This window comes from Musca autumnalis, unplaced genomic scaffold, assembly GCF_047663935.1.
Source record: "Musca autumnalis isolate F117 unplaced genomic scaffold, ASM4766393v1 scaffold_2, whole genome shotgun sequence".
NCBI lineage: Eukaryota > Metazoa > Arthropoda > Insecta > Diptera > Muscidae > Musca > Musca autumnalis.
The window spans coordinates 182,725,604-182,746,918 of NW_027411755.1; the positions used below are offsets into that span (position 1 = coordinate 182,725,604).

Below are 21,315 nucleotides of genomic sequence, written 5' to 3' on the forward strand. Positions count from 1 at the left end.
AATCTCTCCTCTTTGGCTTTATATTTTAAATATAAAGTTTTGTAAATAAGAAAAAATGCATCACGAAGCAATGGAATTGTAAAGTTTTAAACTTTATAATTTTATTGGAAAAACAAAAAGTGTATTTTATATAGTGGTTCTCTATATAAAAGAACATTTTTATTTGATTGAGAACATGCAAAGAATTTTCAATTTTTTATTTTAAATAATAAAAATGTTTGAAAACCAAATCCAAATACTACACATATATTTTAAAAATATATTTAGAAATAAGTTGAACAAATTTGTATATAAAATAAAAAAATAAATTGTAAAAATATGTTTTTCTTATTTTTAGAAATCCGCGTTTTTAGCTTTGTTAAACAAAAACAAGCAAAAATGTATCAGTCGGCTTTGCCGACAGAGATATTCCCTTAGCCTGTTTGAATTAAAATACTTTTTTCTCAAAAAAAACCTATGTATTTAGGGGGGTTTCAGAATTTTGGTCGTATGAACTTCCCAACAAAAAAAAATATGGAGTAGGATAAAAGCTCAAAGCTTCGAGAGTTGCTATGCGCTCCAACTACTACACATGGTGCCATAGGGATTTTTACACTTTTTGGGCTGTTTTGGAAGTATGGATTTGCCCCTGATATAGATTTTACAAAAATCAAAGTGATTCGAGAGATGTTATTAAAGTGAACTTATCCGAAATTTTGTGTGGGAGGTACCCGAAGAAGTGGACAAATACAGTCCAAATTCTATACCTGGTAGATATATTACGATGTGTAAAGTATGGGCCAAATCGGCCACTCCCTTCTAGAGTTATAGTGCGCACAATTTTTCCGAACATTTTTTGAACTTTTGTGGGGGAGGTATCTGAAGGAGTGGACCAATATGGCTTATCTTCGAACTTAAACTATATTTTCACAAAATATTACGAAGGTCAAATTATGTACCGAATCGGCAGGTCTTTTCGATAGTTATCTTTCAGGCTATTTTCTCTGGAAGTATGGACTTGTACCGTCGTATGGGCGGAAGTGCATACAAGTTGCTACAACAAAAGACGAAGCGATTCAAGAAAAGGTCCTAAACTGAACTTCTCCGAAATTTTGTGTGGGAGGTACCCGAAGGAGTGAACCGATTGAGTCCATATTGGAAACTCATCGAAGTCTAGTAGAAATTTCACGATGTGCAAGCTATGAACCAAATCGGTTACTCCCTTCAAGAGTAATCGGGCGCACAAATTTTCCGAACATTTTCAAAACCTTTGTGGGGGAGGTACCGGAAGGAGTGGACCGATATAACCCATTTTCGAACTTAAACTATGTTTGGAATGCCAAATTTTGGACCAAATCGGTTCATCCGTTCGAGAGTTATCGTGCGCACCAGCCAGCCACACAGACGAACGGACAATGCTAAATTGAAACCAAATTGTCTGAAACACATTTCGTCCAAACATACTTGGGGTCTAAAACCATTATTTCGATGAGGCACATTTTGCCCGTATGAAAGTGTATGTACCCTCGTTAGCATAAATGCTGAGGGTATAAAAAATACTTCTAGATAACACTTCGAACTGAAATTTTTATCAATTGGTCCTAGTGGCCTAAAAACATATTGTAGTCCTAGGTCCAAGTTTTAGCGTTGTTCCCATGTAACGAATCATCCTGAATAGTAGTATTTTACTCTAATTTATTCAATCGAATTTGCTGTAATCCTGTACCAGGAGTTCTTATTGCATAGTATATATCCCCGCGAAAAATTTTCGGCAGATGTTAACCAAATATTTAATGAACTCAGAGTTCAAAAAACCACCTAATGAAGCAATGTAAGAAATGTGATCGATCCACTTTTGACCACAGCCTCCATATAGGCCCAGTAAAATGTTCGATGCCAAAGATGACATTCAATCATGGGTGCAAGTGATCTAGCATGTCATCTTTTTAGCATCCCAGCAAAATTTGACGGAAGTGGTTCTTTTCATTTTGGTATGTTCCAGTACTGCAAAAATTTATTAATTTTTACTATTTTTTCCGATAACATAAAGGAAAAATTGTTATCGTAGTAAAAATATGTAAGTAGATTCTTGCAGTTTCTGGAACAGACCAAAGTTGTTAGAACTGTCGTCGTGATGTTGTCTTACATTTCCTGCATATCAAACAACTAAAACTTCTAAACAATTGGTATTATATGAAGTCCCAACCATCGAGCTAAAAATATAATCGGACTGCACACATTGTTATTTTAAAATTTCCCTTGTCTGTTCTAAATCTGACATAGAATGAAATCAATCAAATCTCGCTTCTTGGAATTTGAAAAAAAAAAGTCCGAAACGAAAAGGAACAAGAATCTGAAAATAAAGAAGAAACTACTTTTGGAAAGAAACAATTAAAAATAAATTAATTAAGCATAAATGGTATTTTCCATAAAAAGTCTCTCCTCCCCGTTCGGTACATTTTGTTCTTAGAGATCCCTAAAGCAATTCATTTGCTACAATCCTACACTGAAACAGTACCTTAATTCACAATTTCAAAATTCCAGCTCTACCACTAAAATCCAAATTGTACTAAATTTAGTACCATATAAATTAAGTACCTAATCTTAATTCAAATCCACTCAAATCCAAGTTGTACAAAATTTAGTATTTTCCGTACCCACAAATACTTCCCCTACACTCCAAAAGTAATCTTAATCTCAAATTTGAGGATTCCAGCTAAATTTAGTACCATTTGGTACTTTTCGTATCCATAAGTACGAATTTCAAAAACTTCCTCAATCCTACACACCAACAGTAACCTTAATTTCAAATTTCAGTTTTCCAGGTCTATCCGTTCACCCAAATCTAAATTGTACCAAATTTAGTACCTTTCGTATACATATGTACGAAATCCCAAAACTACCCCCACATTTCAATCGTACACTTCAACAGTAATCTTAATTCCAAATTTTAGGATTCCACCTATACCCATTCACCCAAATCCAAATTGTACCAAATTCACGACCGTTTAGTATTTTTCGTACGCATAAGTACGAATTTCCGAAACTACCTCAATCCTATACTGCAACAGTAATAATTATTCAAAAATTTCAGATTTGACTTCTGGTTTTACCCTTTCACTAAAACAGCATTCCCTTCCAGTACGAATTTCCAAACACTAAACTTTATCTCACCCCTTCACAACAGCAATAACGCATATTTACAATTCAAGGTTCTACCTTCAGCGGTTTCGCCAACAACCCGAATAAAAATTGTTCCACAAACATTCCAGATGGGACAAGGGAGACTTCTCTCATATTAATGAGTGCACCCCGATTCATATTAGCTTAATGATATGGGACCTATTTTTATTGCTTTACATGGCTGGAATACTCAGAAAATGTTGCCAACATCACTGAGGGGTATTTTGCCACCGTTGAAATTATGATGTTGCCTGGCCTGGGAACCGAACCTACGACCTTCATTGCACCACGGTGGCACTCAACCGAATAGGTCCGCAAAATTTTCGGCATCCAAAATGGGCATAAAAAACCAAGTTTTCGTATATCCCCATATAACGGTACCCCTCGACTTATTGTATTTTAAAAATAGAACAAATCTATATTGTCCAATTTTCTTTCAATTTGGACTTTGCATGCTCAGACGATATAAAAGTTTCAATCTATGTATGTTTATTAGAAGAGATATTTTGAAGATTTAGATATTTTAAAGAATTTATGCAAATTTTCCAAACTTGTGGCATAAAAGTTTAGAGAAACTTTTTTACAAAAAAAATTACTTAATGTGCACGGGTATGTCAACCGTATATAACGGTAAATTTTTTTCAAGCATTTCAATTTAGGCCTTTTTATTATCGGAGGTAAAAACTTTTTGTCGCATTGGACCACGTTTTCAAATTAACATACTAAAGCGGCCAGAACAAAAAAACGATTTTTCAAAAGATACTTCACGTTTGACTACTTAATTTCAGTACATTATTTAGAAACGCCTTCGCGTTACCATAAAGTTAATGGAACAATATTCAGTACAATTTTTCCATCTCAGAACTTTATCACAAATTTGAGAGTGATCATCATAACAAATATTTTACCATTTCGTATTTTTTGCACAATACCAAAATAGTTTTGGTACCAACATGTTACCCAACTTTTCGTACTCATAGGTAAACGTTTCAAAAATTACTTCCTTATATTCAACATATATCCTAACCCCAATTCACTTTTCCAGCTTTATCTGTTCCCCTGAAACCCATTATAGTACTATTTAGTACTTTTTGTATAAGTAAGTATGAATTTTCAAAACCTCCTCCCTACCTCCACTCTAAACACCAATTGATAATCTAATACAGAATTCCAAAATTCCCGTTCTACCCTTTACAAAATCAAAAATTGTACAAAATTCTATACCATATAGCAAATACCAAAAGGTACCAAATTTTGTACCATTTCGCACTTTTCGTACACGAACTTCCAAAATGTTCTTTCATATCTCAGCTCTATCCGTTCACCTAAACCCAAATTATAGCCAACGTAGTTCCATTTAGCACTTTTCCATAAGTACGAATTTCCAAAGCTACCTCAATCCTACACTCCAACAGTAATCTGTTCACGCAAATACAAATTGTAGCGAATTCCGTACCATTTAGTACTGCTTCGTGCACATTAGTACGATTTTCCAAAGCTACCTCCATATTTCAACAGTAATCTTAATTCCAAATTTCAGGATCCCAGCTCTTCAAAACCAAATCATACTAAACTCACTACCATTTAGGACTTTTCAACCTTTGGTACATCTTTCTTATTCTTCATCAGTGACCCCCATTCCAAATTTCAGGATTTCGGCCCTATTCGTTAACCCAAATTGCACTATATTTAGTAACATTTAGTAATTTTCGTATACTTTTAATTCAAATTTCCAAAAACCTTTCTTTTTTACTCTCCATCAGTGACCTTCATTCCAAATTTCAGGATTCCAGCTCTATTCGTTCACCCAAACCCAAATTGTACTAAATTTAGTACCATTTATTACTTTTCGTACACTTATAGTTTGAATTCCAAAACCTTTTCATTTTTACTCTTCATCAGTGACCTTCATTCCAAATGTTTGTATTCCAGCTCTATCCGTTCGCCCAAATCCAAATTGTACTAAATTTAGTACTATTCGTGCACTTATAGTTCGAATTTCCAAAAACGTTTCATTGTTACTCTCCACAATTGACCCTAATTTCAAATTTCAGGATTCCAGCTCTATCCGTTCACACAAATCCAAATTGTACTAAATTTAGTACCATTTAGTACTTTTCGTACCCTTGTAGTTCGAATTTCCAAAAACCCTTTGGTACATCTTTCTAAATCTCCATTAGTTACCCTCATTCCAAATTTCAGAATTCTAGCTCTTCCCGTTTGCCTAATACCAAGGGTACAATATTACCACTAGATGTCTCAATTCACAACCTTCAAAATACCGAATTTTGGTGCGATGTTGAGGCCACGGTTTCAAAATACAGAAAACCGGGAGGTACCTTTCTATTAAGACTATCTATATCCAAACGCGGACCCGATACAGCCCATTTTCAGTACCAAACATCCAAGGAGTACTAGAAACTTTTGTACCAAACTATAAAGCTCTATTTTACATGTTGCGAGCTATATTTGATTTCAACAGAGAGACGGACAGACTGGCATGGTTGTATCGACATAGAATTTTATGCTTATCAAGAATGAATATACTTTATAGGGTCTACGACGAATTTTGATGTGTTACAAATGGAATGACAATGTTAACTACATCCTCCATATCCAGCATATAATTACATATGTACTTTCTTAGGGGTACTTATGTGAAGTTAGAGGGGATTATATTAAAAACGGAAATTTTTGTTCCATAAGGCGAATTAAGAAAAGATTCCCAAACGCATTGATCTTCTACTTTAATTCTCCAATTTGGAATACCATGTTTTACGAAATCATCTTCAACATGATTTTCCATTCGAGTTTTGGCCCTAAGTGGCTCGTATTTACTATCCATTCTCCCGACATGACCCAGCAAACGCAAACATTGTACCTCGATACATTTTACTATTTCGATATCAGTTGGTTGGCTGTAAATCGCATTCAAATATCAATTCGATTTTAAAAATTTCGCAATATTATTTATTTATGATCGTCGCATAACGGTTAATGTGTTGGACTTTGCTAAATATCATTTTTCAATAGAATCTCCTTAGGTCATATAGCTCGATTAATTAAATTAATTTTTTAAGTAGTTTTATTAAAAACTTTATATAAAAAAGGATAAAAAATAAACATTACACATTGTTTTAAAAAATTTGTTCCACAAAAAATCAATGATATGGACGGATTGATATTACATTCCATCAATAAGTTTCATATGGACATCCATTAGGCACTGAAAGATGAAAAAATAAAATTTGTTAATAAAATGAATTTAAAAATCAATATAAGAAATAATAGTGATAATTGGTCTCTGCTAAGAGGTAACAAAACTCGTACATAATAATTATAAGTGCCTATATACTACAAATAATTCACTTGATATTCATAACAATCTTAGGCTATGTTTATATTGTAGCCTTTTGCAGAGTTAACCTTCTTCATGAGAATTTATTTGACGTATACGCAAAGGAATTGATATTTGAAACCCAGTGGGGAAATCGACATTTGAAACCCATAGAAATTTGCAGAATCCATAACTTGTTCAAAGTCCAGATAGTAGGGTGACCAAATTTGAACGTTTGCAAGTTAAATATTCTAAAAAAATGAATAAAGAACTACAAAATTCAGTGGCGGTTGGGGAATAATGTTGTGTTGCCCATCCCTGGCTGCGTCGGTGCGCAGAACCGCCTCTCTACTTTACCTGAAGAAGTCAGACCTATAATTAGCGGTTGCAATAATCACGGGTCACTAAAATATTAGATTGATGTCTAGCAAATGAGAAGGAGATGAGATAGCTGGCTACAGCGGGCTTTACAAAAATGAAGAAGATATACCTACAAACAATCCTGCGAATTTATTGACATCATTATTTTCTTATTTTAAAGACAGCTCTCAAAAAATGTTGAGTCAAGAAAACACGTCAGGGTCAGGGGTTCCCTTTATTAAAATGATCATCCTAATAATTTCTACTCTGGTCTCATGAAATTGTTTTCTCTTTTCACCGTACGGTATTGTCCACCATAAACTAATACTACAAATTTTTGCTACACCTAATCTATTAGTAGTTTCTTTAACTAAATCTATCCTGCTACTTACGATGGTACACGGTGCTCTTGAAGCAACTTTAAACGGAAGGTGCTTACACCAGGGAAGTTTTTGTGGATTTTGAAACTACAACGTTCATAGATGAGAAAAATTAAAAAAAAAAACAAGATAATCGGCGCCGCGCTTTTTAAATAAATTGCGATTCAAGTTGGCAGTTTTAGAGGTTTTTTAGGTTTTCACGATTTGGCATGGAAACCGAAAGTCCTATCAAAATGGAACAAAAGAAAATTTTGTAGCTATGAAAATTCTCTACATGATTGACCTTTATGATAATGTCATAGGTTTTACTGTTATTGAGATATAGAAGTTCAAATTGGGAGCATGCAATGACTGTATCTCTACCTCATACAACAAGTTCATACATGGTGCGCCTTAAGTCGAAGGTAAAGACTAGAGTGTTTCATTGAAACAATTTCATGAAAACAAGGGTTCCTTGGTCGAGTTTCACAGTAGAGTGATATCATAAAGTTGCTGTAGTGAGGAACTCGATCTATAAATACCTAAAAGTTTCAATGAAACCACTCTAGTGTGACCTTTAAGTAAAAACCGCTTACACCTGGGAAGTTTCTGCGGATTTTAAAACAGCAATGTTCATTGATAAAAAAAAAGTCCAAAAACAAAAAATCGCTGTAGAGATTTTTAAATCGCAGTCAAAATTCACATTTTTAGGCTTATTTTAGATTTTTGCGATTTTGCTTGGAAACCGCAAGTCCTATCAAAATGGGGCTAAAGAAAATGTTGTAGCTGTGAAAATTCTCTAGGGGATTGACCACTATGGTACGTTCATAGGTTTTACCATTTTTCTGATATATAGATGTTTAGGTAACATTTTTAGCTTTTTGTTAGGGTTTCACGATTTGCTTGAAAACGGTAAGTCTTAAAGAAATGGAATTAGCGAGCATTTTTAGCTGTGAAAATTCTCTACCAGATTTGCTTTCGTAATTTTTTACTAGGTTGTACCATTTTCGAGATATATAAGTTTAAGTTGGAAAATTGCAGTCATGACACTGTTTTATAAGGAGGCGATACATTCAATGCATTGCCCCAATTTGAACTTTTATATCTCAATAATGGTAAAACCTACGAAATTATCATAAAGGTCAATCGTGTAGAGAATTTTCATACCTACAACATCTTCTTTAGTCCCATTTCGGTAGGACTTGCGGTTTCCAAGAAAAATCTTGAAAACTTAAAAAATCCCAAAAAATGTCAACTTGAATAGCGATTTATTTAAAAAGCGTTCCGGCGATTTTTTGTTTTTTTTATTTTTCTCATCTATGAATATTGTAGTTTCAGAATCCGCAAAATCTTCCCAGGTGTAAGCACCTTCCCCTCAAAGTTGCTTCAAGAGCACCGTGTGGTAATATTTGAAACTTCATTTAAAATAGATAATACAAATGTATTACATAAATACAATAACAATTAAATAAAACACGACATACTTATTGATATTAATTTTCAGTGGTCTGGGTATCCTCTTCAACAATGTTGGTATCTCTCTGAATACCCTATATTGTAATAATAAATAAAATTTATATTAAAAATTTTACAAATTTGCTACTATAATTAGAATTCAAAAGCAACTTCTACAGCAGTAAAGAATAGTTAGAATAAGAATCGGTCACCATTACTTAATCTAATCTAGCCCCACGATTGACCAGGTCGGCAAGTTAGACAAAAAAACTTAATAGATTTTACATTACATTACCGTGTTTTGAAAGCTTAGCTAAATTACTGGCCGACGTTATATAGACTTAGGCTGACTTCCGAAACGCCGGTTGCTTTGTATTCGTGCATGAAACTAGGGGTTCTTAGATCGAGTATCATACTAGTGAATGGTCTGTTCCAGAACTGCAAGAATCTACTAATTTTTACTATTTTTTCCGATAACATAAAGGGAAAAATGCTATCGTAGTAAAAAATAGTAGCTTCTTGCAACTTCTGGAACAAAGCAGTAATTTTATGAAATTGTAGTAGTGGGTAACTCGATCTAAGAACCCCTAGTTTTATGCATGAATACAAAGCAACCGGCGTTTCGGAAGTCAGCCTTACATTACGTGGAATTTTTCATATTATAAAATATCAATTAACATACATACACCATTAGGAACCAATGTGTTTATACATTTTTATAACATATTCAGCCCAATTATGAATAGCAACTTCCCCTGAGTTTCCTCACTTTTTCCTTTAAGTTGAAACGGCAGAAGGACAAAACTCACGGGGAGTTTACATTCACAATCAACCTGATTATTCCAAATATGTATTCAAAAAGATTTCGTTACTATCCAGCTGCGATTTGATTTATTCTAATAAATATTGTGATTTGAGAAATGTCTATTACGGAAGCTTCTGATCATTTTCTGCTATATTTTGTTTACAGTTCAATTAGAATGATTTCAAATTCGATTTTATACAAAGTTTTTCTTTAGATTCAGATACAAAAAGTGAGGTAAAAAAATAAAATTCAGATTTCTTTATTTGAAAATTTTGCCTATTAGAGCGAAGATAGTTTTTTTAATAGCTTAAATAAGTTGCCGAAAAGATTTTTTTGAATTACTAAGTATTTGAGGGATACGAAACTGTTAAAGAGGGCAGAAACCATCACCATGAAATCTAATGAAAAATGTAATAAAATAAATCACGACCAGTGGCATTTACTACATACCTACATCAGCAATATGAGAGGATATGAAATAATATTACGGCGTGTTTCATTCAGACGATTCGTATACAAATTCTTTCGAACTATTACCAAACTTCTGTTTTTTCTTCTAATATTTAAATTGTTTCTTTTTTCAATCAATTAGGAGTATGGTAGTAAATCGAACGAATCTAAATTCGAATCGCCACAGGGAAACTGAGCATTAGTAATTTTAATATTAATATTCAATTTTGAACATTTTGAATTCAACATACGTATTTACATATTGTAAAGCAACGTGTTGTAGAAAACACCATAAACCAACTACCACCAAAGCAAAAAAATATTATTTTTTTTAATTAACTATAACTCGAACAAACCTTAAAGTATTTAACAGTCTTGACACGCAACTCCAAGGTGGCATCTTCATCACACAACATGAGGGTATTTGGGTGCTGTTGAAAAGCACTTACAGTCCACATATGATTAACACCCTCTTCGATGGCTTTATACAATGCAAACGATTTATGGGCACCAGTAATTAAAATCATCACTTCTTTGGCATCCATAACAGTGCCAACGCCCACAGTTAATGCCTGACGTGGTACTTTACTCATATCATTATCGAAAAAGCGTGCATTTGCTTCCAATGTATCCTGAGCCAATGTTTTCACACGAGTACGTGATACCAGCGAAGAACCGGGTTCATTAAATGCAATATGACCATCTGGACCAATGCCACCAATAAACAGTTCAACACCACCTGCTTCTTTGATTTTCTCCTCAAATTGATTACACTCAGCTACCAAATCCGGTGCATTGCCATCAAGTATGTGGACATTTTTCGGATCAATATTAATGTGCTTAAAGAAACTCTCGAACATATAATAATGATAACTTTCGGGATGATCGCGTGGAAGACCTGGTAATAAAAAAGACAATTAAATTAAAAAAACGATTTTCTTCATAAAATTTACAGCACTTACCCACATATTCATCCATGTTAAATGTTTTTACATATTCGAAGGATACCTTGCCCGCTTGGTAGAACTTGATCAAATGTTTGTACATACCCAATGGGGTACTGCCGGTAGGTAGGCCCAATACAAAGTATCTGAAAATATGGGTGTAGATTTATAATTACTATATTCAACGTAATAAGGCACAGGTGAACCAGGTCGCCTTTTTTTAGTAAATTTAAAGCTAGGGTCACACTAGGCAAATATTTGCTCCAGCGACAGGGAGTGTGTGTTTACTTAGAGCAATTGAGCATAAATTTCAATGCATTATTTACGCGCATTTGCTCTCAGTAAGCGCAGACTGCCGGTCGCTAGAGCAAACATTTGCCTAATGTGACCCTAGCTTAGGAGTGGAACGACAAAGTTTTGGACTTCATTGGCGTATGATGTATGCTTGTAATTACCTGTCTGGTCCTGGTTTAAAATCATTTATCCTTTTGGTAACATATTTTGCAGCCCAAAGACCGACGGAATCGGATGTATCCAAAATTACTAGTCTCATATTTGGTAGTTACTGCAAATAAATATGTACATATGTAATATGCAAATTAATTATTTTATTAAATTATTTATGTATAGTAATAAGGGTGACGTTGGGAATGACATTAAGAAAGGTACGGCCCAGATTGACTTAACTAGGAAAATTCCCTCATTCATTTGAAATTGACACAAAACTCCCCATGGTGTCAACTTGGGAACATCCTAAAAATAGGAAATGTTGAAATGAAATGTTTACCGACTACCATCTGCGAATCTGCACCTAGAATGTTCAGACTTTTTATAGAGAATGGAATTTCTTTGGTATTTGTCGTGTTGATGTTTAGATCCACTTCAGCGACGTAGCCAGGGGCTCAATTCTGTTTCTATGAAATTGTGAAATGAAAACTTTTATAAAGGAGAAAACTGTCAAATGAAAAAAATTATAAAGAAAATATTTTTCATTTCAAATTTTCATAGAACAAAAATCCAGCCCCTGATCTACCAGAATTTCTTCTTCTACTGTAAGTTCTTCCAGATTATGACATGACAGCAATGGACACCACATTCTGCTCACTCTGCAGTGTTCTATGTCGAATGAATAACTTTGCAAAAGGAGACTCCACCTCGGCAATCGACCACTCAGTTCTTTGTTCGTCATCATCGTCTTTCTGGGAAAGAATGCTACCAAATTCGACACATCGAACTGTATATAAAAGTGTCGAGTACAATCGGGATATTGCAGGACGGGTGAAAAATTCAAACGCATCCTAAAGGCCTCGACACATAAGAAGCATGGCATTCTTGCTTAGGTCATATCTGGTAAATGACTAAAGACCAAGTTCGACCTAATTCAAATGTAATTCTGAAATCTTTTTATTATGTCGAACTTGGTCTTTAGTCTTTTATCAGATATGACTTCAGCAAGAATGTCATGCTTCTAACATATGTGTCGAGGCCTTTAGTTTCTTCTCCGAACTCAAAAGATCGACTTTTCTTGAGGGTGGCAAATATGGGTGTCGCCAGCAAAGATACCAGCCATTTATCACCGTGAATCTTTGCAATTGTATGCCAGTGGATGTTCTCCTCCTTCATTGTCTTTCTGGAAAAGCACGCCACCAAATTCGACGCATCGCACTGCACATAAAAATGTCGAGTAAAATGGAATTTTTCTAACGCTTCCTTATGCGGCCCATACACTGTGGGCATGCAGGACAGCATTTGTAATAGTATTAGTAAATTTTGAAGCGTTTGTTAATGTATGTTTGAATATTTTTTGCAGGATAGAAATCAAAACTATTTAGATTTTGGAAATGAAACCCTTTCAATCCGATAGATTTTGTTTATTTTCGAAGTAATCAAAAAACAATTATTGAAAATATTGTTTGGGGGGAAATTAACAATTTCTGAAAACTTCATCTAAAGACCGTGTTTTGGAGGAAAATTTAACGTTTCTGGAATGTGGATTGAAGAAATGCCACACACTACTTAATCTCACACGTACACAAAGCAGTAGGTTAGGTTGAGAAGAGGGGTGATTCAAGATCACCATATGTCCTTGAAAAGAAAGGGCATACACTTAAGTGTTCCAACGTTTCGTTGTCCTCGCCACATGCCCTGCATTCACTATTCCCTGCACAACCTATCCTGTGCAGATGCGACAAGTCTACTGATATCCTTTTTACTTTAGTTTTTCCCTTTTCCTGGTTATTCCATAGGGATACATGAGCATTCTTTGCCGAAGCTTTTAGTTCTATACGCGCCGCCTTTAAAGGTTTGGCATTGTCTAGACTTACTGTAGGTAGCTCCTTGGCGTGTTTTGCTAAGGAGTTTGCTACTTCGTTTCCCGTAATCCCTATGTGTCCTGGTACCCATATAATGTTTACCGAGCCATAATGGGAATAATCGTTAATTAAATTTTAACACTCTAAGACAGTTTGCGATATTGTTGCCTTACTTGTTATAGCTCTAATTGCTGCTTTACTATCCGTAAGGATGTTAACTGTGAGTGGCCTTGTATTTGTTTTAAAACAGTTCAGACATTCTGTGATGGCTCGGATTTCGGCCTGGAGGATCGTGTTATGATCCGACAGACGAAGGGAGATACTCGTTTCCGTGTCTACGATATAAAGACCCAGTCCCGTTCTCCCCCCTAACACAGCCCCGTCTAGGGATACATAAAATCGATTTCGGTTAATCGATTATTAACCGTAAAATTTCCAAAAGTCGTAGTCGACTATTGACTGTGCGAAAACCGGATAATCGATTATTCTTAGACGACTTTCGGAAGACAGAGTCAACTATTATTCGTAATCAACCATTAGTCGTAGTCTGTTATTATTCGTAGTCGGCTATTAATCGTGGTCGACTTTTAGTCGTAGTTGACTATTGGGTGTGCTAAAACCAAATAATCGACGGTACTTTTTTATACATATAACCATCACGGATCGCAGCAACGAAAATGGTGTATTATATTCGATTATAATCGGTTTTCGGCAGTTAACGATTAATCGAAAGTCGAGTTTTAAGTTTTTCACGAAAACCTAATAATCGAAAAATAGATTATTGCAATTCACTACCTATCCCTAGCACCGTCCGTAAACCCGCAGCTTCCAGCGGGAATCTGTGCAAGGGTTCCATCGATCCACATATCTCTGTCCGGTATTAGAACTTCACACAGAGCTACTTCACTTGATTCTGGTATCCGGTCCGATACTATTTGATTTATAGATTCACCCGTTGTGAACCGTAATATGCATTGGTGGTCTCTTTCGATCCACTCGCTCATCGCTTTCAGTCTTATAGCCGCGATGGCTGCTTCATACCTTCCCTGTATTTCTATCGGGTGGACAAATAGAATTGTCTCTAAAGCCCTAGTTGGTGTAGTCCTCATCGCCCCGCTAATGCCTAGGCAACACATTCTTTGGATTTTTTGCAATTTTTCCACATTGTACTTTTTGTCCATAGCTGTCCACCATACAACAGATGCGTAAGTAAGAATCGGTCTTATTACGCTTCTGTATAGCCAGTGTATCATTCTAGGATTAAAACCCCATTTTGAGCCTATAGCCTTCTACAAGTTGACCAACATCAGTGTGCTTTGGCAGCCCTTTCCTGAATATGGTCTTTCCATTTGAGTTTCCTATCTAGGATTACCCCCAGATATTTAACTGTTGGAGATATAGTTAATGTCTTATTCAGGAAAACTGGTTCCTCGACGGAGCCCAATTTCGTTTTCCTAGTGAAAAGACATAACTCTGTTTTTTCGGGTTAACATTAAGACCTCTTGGTCTAGCCCAGTTGTAAGCTATATTTAGAGCCTCTTCGGCTCTCCTGCAAAGTAGATTTGGATTCTTTCCCCTTAGAAGTATTATAACGTCGTCTGCGTAACAGACTGGTTCAAATCCTTCCTTGGTTAAGGACCTTAGTAGACTATTTATGGTAGTGAACCACAGAAGCGGCGATAAAATCCACCCTGTGGCGTTTGCTGCCCTACTTTGTCTCTTCTTGTTACGTCATGTAGCGCGCAGCTTATCCATCTGTTCCTTAGCATGTCGTCTATCCAGTTCCTCAGCGTTCTGTCTACACGAAATTCGTCTAAGGAGCAGGGATGGACAATTCAGTACAATAGTACTTTTTTCAGTACCATTTCATTATAAAAAGTACCGAAGTACCCCCGCGGCCAATTCAGTACCATTTCACATACTCTAGTCTAAAAGAATTGTATGAGGAACTAAAAATGCAAAATTCAAGATTAAAATTGCTAGAAATTTTTTAAAACTGGATGTAGTACCAAAATATGAACCGATATTGACCCACTTAGCGCCGAGAATTTTTTTTGCGAGAAAACTTAAAATTGTTTATGAAAATTACATTTTTGAGACCTTCTAAGCATTTTTTAAAAAATCTAAAACGTACAGTTTTTATGCAATCGGACTTTCTTTTAAAAGTGCTAAAAACTTTGGAGGGTAATATAGGTGTATCCTTACATGGCAATCCCTTGGTTTTTGATTGAGAAAATACTCTTACTATATTCCTAACAAATCCTTGACTTTATATGATTCTAACATTTATGATGAAAGTTTTATCGCATATTTAAATTTTTCATCAAAAGTCGAAAATTACAAAAAAGTCGATTTTTTTGAATAGCTTGGGTTTTAGGCCAATTGCGTGGAAATACGTAGGTCAAATGAAGCGTTATAAGCGTGAAATGACAGATAACAGACAATACTATAACAAAAACCCGACAAAAATATTCGAAAAAGCCAGAGTTTTACGTGAATTTTTGCAACCATTTTTTGTGGCGTTTAAACGACCAGTGGCTTTATCTGGGTTAATCGTTTTCTTTGTGGAGGTCTTCCTCCCTTTGAGAATCCGAAATATCAAGTTACAGTCACTACGGTAGACTAACCATTTAAAAGACTTCACATCGAGCGATATCGAAGTACATTCCAATATGAGAACCTGCAATACCTCTTTTTTTTTGTTTTGATTACTGTCACGAAATATTTAAAAAATCATTTGTTCAGAGTTCAATATAAACAAGGCTGTACGACAGCGATCACAACGATAGTCGGACTATCGATAGTTTGTCAGTCCTAGGCTATTTAAAACGTGCATCTATACCCACATTCTCTATAGGAATGTTTTAAAATACAACGTATCCAATTTCAGTAATTTCGATGGGATAATATCTGGGGAAGACAAAATACCAAATTTGGTATGATAATGTGACTCACACCTTAAAAATGCCGAAAATCGGGAAATACCGTTGTATGAGAGCTATATCAAAACGAGAACCGATAGAGCCCATTTTTAATATCAAACTTCCTTGAAGTAATTGAAGCTTCTGTACCAAATAAAAAAGCTCCATATTAAATATTGAGATCTGTATCTTGAATTCAACAGACGGACGGATCTGGTTATATACTTTATAGTGTCTCCGACGAATATTTTGATGTGTTACAAACGGAATGACTTATACCCTACAGTATGGCACAAAAAGGTATACCATTTTGCAGCATTCTTCAGATTTCATAGATGTAAGCCTTTGTTGTTGTTTTTTTACTGAATAAAAAATTGATATTTTTTCTTAAAAAAAATAATAAAAAGTAACTTTTCAATGAAAAAAAGTACCATTTTAGTACTTTTTAAAATTTTTAATTTTCCATCCCTGGTACTACCTCATGTAATGCGGTTTCCACTGATCTACCTTTCACGTATGCATGTTGTTTATATTTAAACATGTCGTTGGGGATTTTGCTCTTGATCATGGTATCGACTGTCCGTTCCATTGTCTTGAGTAAAAAAGATGTTAAACATATCGGGCGATAAGATTTTGGTACTGCGTAACTTGCCTTACCTGGTTTGAGTATAAAAACCACCCGTGCCTCCTGCCAGGCTATGGGAGTATACGCAAATTTTAAGCACGCGTTGCAAATTTTGACCAGCTTGGAAGAAATGTAGTCCACTTCCCTTTGAAGAAAGGCCGGGAAGATCTGGTCAGGTCCTGCTGCTTTGTTTGGTGAGAAGCTCATTATGGCTTGCTTAGCCATAGAGCTGTCTACTTTTGGTACTTCTTCTGATGTGTGGACATTTTCCGTCAAAAGCACTGTTTGGGCCGCAGTGCTTGAAGGAAAGTGTGTTCTCATCAGAAGGCCTAAGGTTTCCTCGCTTGTTTCTATCTTCCTTCCCATTTCATCAACCATTAGCTCGGCTTTTTGATACGTCGTTTACGCTATTTACCTGTTCGCAGAAAAGTTTCCAGGAGTTGCGATTGGCGTTCCTTGTCAGTTTGTTGTATTCTTTTAGTTTTGATTTGTAGTTGTCCCAGAATACGGACCTCTTTGCCTTTGTTACGAATTTCCCCTGTCATCCAGGGTTTTTCGTAGGCAGACTTCCAGTATGGGCAGTAAATGTATGGGCCGCATTAGATTTTTCTCCGAACTCAAAAGAGTGACTTTTTTAAATGTGAATATGTGACAAAAATGGGTGTCGCCAGCGTAGCATAAACTGTGATAAAGCGGCGATACCAGTAATTCCCGTGAATCTTCGCACTTGTGGGGAATTTTTGGTTAGCTACAGCCAACGATGCATGCTACCTTTTCGGGATCAACTTTCGGTTTGCCCTCGTCCACGATATAGCCTCGGTATCGTAACTCCCGGAAACATAATTTCGATTTGCCGATATCAATTGTTAACCTCGCAGCTTTCAAGCTGCCTGCAGCTTCTCCTAAACGGCTATTGGCCAAAATCCTATCAATCTTTGCTTGCTTTGTTGTTTTTTTGAAGTCAAATTATTGAGGCAGCGGAATTGAAAAGATGCTATGGCATTCCTTTATCATTTGACATTTAGAAAGCAAACACAATTACAATGACGTTAATTCCAGCATCCTATCAAACTCCGCAGACATACGAATCTGCACAGCAGGAGAGAAAGTGTAGTGCTTCTGCTTCACTGGCTCTGCATCAACTGTATCGAAAGTCACAGGACTATTCCATAGGCTTTCGATTTTGCTCAATGACCTACATGTCAGGCATCCTATCTATGTAGCTATGCAAACATAAGAGTCTGCACGTCGGGAGTCTTAATATCCGATTTGAATGGGTATATAGAGATGTATGCGCTACCTAATAGATCTTCGATCTGCTCAGAACCCATCTTTATTCGGTAGCATGTGTCTCCAGGGTCGTTTTTCTCAAACCCAGCACCGCGAATGGTGACAGTTTATGCAAAGTCGGATCAGAAATCTGCACTTCGGTTTCTTCGCACATCGATATGCACTCGTTGGCAGCCAACAGCATGAAAGACCACATAAAGTTTACTCAACATTAGGAATTTTATAATTCCTATTATTTTACCTATAATAATAAAATTACTATTCCATTCTAAAGGCCTCGGCACATAAGCTGTCCGCCTGCTTACCTTTGGATACAAGAATAAAAAAGAAAAGAGCAACCCAGTTCGAAATTTGCTCGGCCTCCTTTATTCTTTCTTTTTATTATGTCAAAAATGAAGCAGGAAAGCAAGGCAAACAGGCAAAGCAGCTTATGTACCCAGGCCTTAAAGGCATCGGTAAGCTGGCGAGGCAGCTTATGTACCCAGGCCTTAAAATGTCTTTGCTCTTTCTTGCTTAAGTCGTTACTGATAAAAGAAGGTAAAGCGAACCCAAGTTTAAATATGGTTCGGCCGTTCTTTATTCTTTTGCCAGAAATGACTTGAGCAAGAAACACGTCCTTCTTATGTACCGAGGCCTTTGCTTTGCGTCCTCTGTTTAATTCTAGATACTTTCTTAATTCTTCTGATACCTCATATATTCTGTTTTTCCTGCTAATTTTTTCTGAATAGATTTTTTTACAGTTTTTGTAAAGTCCTTAATATATTGGCCAATTTATTTTATTTTTTTCTGAATGGATTTTTCACAGTTGTAATAAAGTCCTCAAAGTATGTGCCAATTTCTTCTTCAATAAGATTTCCTCGAAATGTGGAAGATGGGCTTCTAATTCTGGATTGCTTCCAGTTTGTGTTTCCGTATTGACCAGAATTTTTTGAGTGAACTCTCTTACTAAATTGTACAAACCTCTTAAATTGAAATCAAAACAAAACAATACCTTTTGCTCTTCTTATTAAAGAGAGTGCATACGCCTCTCGTGCAATAAGACTCTTCAGAGAAAACAATAAATAAATTGAAATCAAAAAGTGTTCAATTGACCTCGCCGTTTAACTCTCCGACACTTAAAAGGCATAACAACAAAACAATATGGGTCGGACAAGTAGACAGACTAATGTCACATAAAATGACATTGAGAAATGTTAATGAATGTTACTGATGTTGTACATTTTGAATATGCGGGGAGAAACCCTAAAAAGTCAATGCGGGAGGGAGGGACATTAGCAAGGTAGCTATGGAATGTTGAAATATAAGGTCATTCGCCTTAAATAAACCGGATTCAGGATATGTTTGTTTTCAGATTTTCGTTGTTTTTTTTTTGCAATGGGCAAAACTGGCGTATCAAGAATTTCTCAATTTTAATTCACTTTTTTGCTTTTATATTTTATACTAACCTTTGTCCTGAGTTGTTGAGGTAGATTTAAGTTTTGTGTAAATTTTATTGTTGTGATGTTACTTTTTTGTGAAACAAGAAAACACTCTGCAATTAAACAAATTATTGTTACACACAACCAAATTCAACTGTTGCAAATATTCACTTTGTCCTCCTTATAACGAATACTTCAATTGATTCGTAAATATTCCTTTGTTTACATTAACCATTTACAATATATGTAAGTATTTTATTAATATACGAGTATCTCATAGGTTTTATCTAGACATTTAGCCGATTAACAATTGTTTCACTTAACCAAAAACCAACCAAATGAAAACAAAAGCAAAACCCACAAAAATACCGATAACACACTTCAAACAAAAGTCAACTTTTTATTACATTCAACAGTCAATATCAACTAGCTGGCTTGTTGGAGCAACGTACTTTTGAATTGAGTATAATAATAACAAATTGGGGAAAATAATACACGTTTTATATGTGCTTTGTGCGCCGGAATGGAAGCTTCACTTGTTCTCTTCGCAACGAATGTATGAAGTACTCTGAAATTGAATGACGTTCATCCTGTGCATTTTATTCATGTTATGAATTAAATTCTAGAGTTACCAAACTTTTAAGAATTTTTGTGGTGGGGTGTGCAATTGCGGGATTGGTACAAAAGAAGCCTCACCTGACTGTCTGCTTCATTTCGGACATAATAGAAATAAAAGAATAAAGAAGGTCGAGTCAGTTTTGAACTAGGTTACCATTTTCTTTTATTAGTGTTATGGCTTTCCATCCACACCCTCCAGACGGTATAGCGCAGCTGCTATCACAGTGAAACACATATTCTTGGCATTCGAAAATAATCCACAACCCGTGGATTTCCGACGAAACTCTCCGATAAATAACAATGAATAAGAGATTAAAAAATAAATTAAACCACGCTAAAAGAACAGAGGCCAAAGCCAGAACAAAAGCATAATGTCAGCAAGAGCTAAACTATTAGCACGTAAGGATTGTGAAGCCTTCTATTTTAACATATTAGCAGAAGCGGAAAAGTCAGCGTCGGTATGAAATATGCGAGGTGTGTATTAATGCCGTTGTACAGCATGAAGATAAGTAAGAATGCACTCACAAACAAACATGGAAATAGAATTGAATCAACAAAGGATCAATTACCTCGCTGAAGGGAATTTTTCAACACCCCCGACATCCTACTTGATGCCTACCAAAACCATTCTTCGTATAGAACAAGCAGCACTAAAACCGGGGAGATCATGTGTGGACCGTATAAACACTGTTCGAATTATAATGGAGCAATATATTGATACCGAATCCCGACCTGAATTGTGGGATGCACTGAATATCGAAGGGATTCCACCGAAAATTATCTGCCAGGTCAAATGACATGACAGTGAAGCCTTTGCAACCTGTTCAGGTTTGTGCCTTGTCGCCCACACTGTGTCTGACTTCCGTATCGTCAGTTGCTTTACAAATGACTGAAAATCTGCGAAGTATTGGGGGTTATCATGAATGAAATATCCCTGTGAGATTGGTCTTTCCGCCGTTGCAACTTAAGGAAGAAAGTGAAAAAATTCACGGGGAATTGCCGTTCATGATAACCCCCATTATGTATCTTATCGTCGTCGCAATTAACAACTTCGAAGCTACATGTTTCATAACATCAATAAAAAATAATTTAAAAAAATTAAGTTTCAGTGCACTTAAAACTAGAAAATAATTTGTCGCTTAGCCTCAATAGATATATTCTTTCTCATGATGGAATCTCTCAAATAAAACGCTTGCATTTGAATTAAAAATTGTGACAATATTGAACGGCAAGCGTTTTATTTGAGAGATTCCATCATG

The 21,315-nt window shown here is 35.7% G+C and overlaps 1 protein-coding gene across 9 annotated transcripts; it reads right to left on the bottom strand.

The window, feature by feature from the left end:
- Window positions 1–6,229: 6,229 nt before the first annotated feature.
- Window positions 6,230–20,008, bottom strand: Oscillin (glucosamine-6-phosphate isomerase Oscillin). 9 transcript variants are annotated; one of them, XM_073966223.1, is made up of 7 exons: window positions 19,891–20,008; window positions 19,466–19,551; window positions 11,328–11,437; window positions 10,891–11,018; window positions 10,285–10,826; window positions 8,703–8,768; window positions 6,230–6,388 (listed from the first exon to the last, which is right to left on the bottom strand). In XM_073966223.1, the coding sequence occupies exons 3-6, from the start codon at window positions 11,423–11,425 to the stop codon at window positions 8,712–8,714; spliced, it is 825 nt and encodes a 274-aa protein (XP_073822324.1). In that variant the 5' UTR covers window positions 11,426–11,437; window positions 19,466–19,551; window positions 19,891–20,008; the 3' UTR covers window positions 6,230–6,388; window positions 8,703–8,711. The 9 variants fall into 9 exon arrangements, with proteins under 9 accessions (XP_073822324.1, XP_073822326.1, XP_073822325.1 ...); XM_073966225.1 differs by lacking the exon at window positions 19,891–20,008 and adding an exon at window positions 19,846–19,881; XM_073966224.1 differs by lacking the exon at window positions 19,891–20,008 and adding an exon at window positions 19,610–19,866.
- Between the last annotated feature and the right edge of the window lie 1,307 nt (window positions 20,009–21,315).

Excerpts from the sequence above, each read along its gene's own strand:
- Oscillin (XM_073966223.1), bottom strand. The coding sequence starts at position 11,425 with ATGAGACTAGTAATTTTGGATACATCCGATTCCGTCGGTCTTTGGGCT. Across the intron at positions 10,827-10,890 it reads TAACATGGATGAATATGTGG|GTCTTCCACGCGATCATCCC; the intron begins GTAAGTGCTGTA and ends TTTTATTACCAG. Across the intron at positions 8,769-10,284 it reads AGACTGTTAAATACTTTAAG|GGTATTCAGAGAGATACCAA; the intron begins GTTTGTTCGAGT and ends ATTACAATATAG.